The sequence below is a fragment of the Nelumbo lutea genome, chromosome 7 (genome assembly GCF_056320005.1).
Source record: "Nelumbo lutea isolate HS-2025 chromosome 7, American lotus-T2T, whole genome shotgun sequence".
Lineage (NCBI taxonomy): Eukaryota > Viridiplantae > Streptophyta > Magnoliopsida > Proteales > Nelumbonaceae > Nelumbo > Nelumbo lutea.
In genome coordinates this window covers 36,208,432-36,209,861 of record NC_142690.1, presented here as the reverse complement: position 1 = coordinate 36,209,861, position 1,430 = coordinate 36,208,432, and the positions used below count along the sequence as shown (strand labels likewise).

General features: G+C 41.5%; 1 protein-coding gene across 1 annotated transcript; it reads right to left on the bottom strand.

Moving 5' to 3' along the window:
• Positions 1–574: 574 nt before the first annotated feature.
• LOC148846097 (uncharacterized) lies at positions 575–1,150 on the bottom strand. The gene has a single exon (XM_088955922.1). It carries the CDS (start codon positions 1,148–1,150, stop codon positions 575–577), a length of 576 nt encoding a protein of 191 aa, XP_088812048.1.
• Positions 1,151–1,430: the final 280 nt, after the last annotated feature.

The window sequence follows — 1,430 nt, the reverse complement described above, 5'->3', positions numbered from 1 at the left end:
TGTTCCCTCCAGCTAATATGAGTGCATGTGATAGGGAGATTCATATGATGAACTCTCTAAAGGCCTTCCATCATTAGCATGAGGAGATTCTGTTCCACCCTACACTGCGCCATGTTCAGTGGGAGCAGATTTTGGATCACTCCTTGGGCGTGAACACCTCTATTGGGAGATATTGTTTCTTCGTATTAGGTATAATCCCTCCCTACTCCTTTTGGTTCAGATCTGGTTCAGTTTATGGTTCAAGAATGATCCTTGAAAATATGATTTTCTAAATAGGGAATTCGATTCCCAATTGAAGGGAGAGGAAAAATTTTTGAAATTTACCCCCTTATTCCGCAGTCTTTGGGCATCCTTGTGATGCATATCCTACTCCTTCAGCCTCCAATCCTCAACCTCCATATTAAATACATAAACCACATTACTTTCATGTTCTATCTCTTGTTAATGTGCCTTAGGGGGAAGAATCCATTTGCACAAATGGGTATTATTGTTGCTTCATCAAACGTGAGTGCTAAGACTATCGCTAGATTGGCAAGGGCATCTGCTTGCTTGTTTTTCGCTTCTGGGTACATGTTCAATGGTAGCATGCTCGAACTCCTTTAGTAATTGGATTGCATAAATGGTGATAGGGAACTAGGTCGTCCTTATGCACTCCGTACTCTATCTTCAATTGGTTGATTACCAACTTCGAATCCCCATATACTGTGAGGTGGTGGATTTCCAAGTCAAGAGTCATTTTTAAGCCAATGATTAAAGCTTGGTACTCTGCCATGTTGTTAGAGCAAAGCTCAATTAAGACAAATGAGTATGTGAGGATTTCTCTTTGTGGCGAGACAAATACAACACCGACACCCACACCATCTTTGTGTGTTGCTCCATCAAAAAAATCATCCATGCTAGTAAGATGTTTTTTGTAGAAAACCTCTTCATCAAAAAGGTCTTCAGAGATTTCCCAATTTACTAGAATAGAGTGATCTATAATAAAGTCTTCTAGTGCATGTCCTTTCACGGCCTTCTGTGGGACGTGGACAATGTCAAATTTTGACAAGAGGAGAGCCCATTTAGCCAATCTCCCTGAAAGTATAGGTCGTGTCATAATGTACTTGAGGGCATCTACCCTTGAGATGAGGTGGATAGTATGTGCCAACATGTAATGCCGTAACTTGTTCGTGGCAAAGATGAAAGCAAGACAAGTCTTCTCTATGGGTGAATAGTTCAATCGGCTCCTATTAGTGTTTGACTGAGGTAGTAGAGTGCATTCTCTTTCCCTTCCTCATTGACTTGTGCCAATAAGGCTTCCAATGATTGCTCTTGTACAGCGATGCATAGGATGAGCGACTTCTCAGGGATTGGTGCAACAAGTACTAGGGGTTTGAGGAGGTATTGTATTATGCTCTCTAAGGCATTTTTACAGGCCTCATCCCACTCAA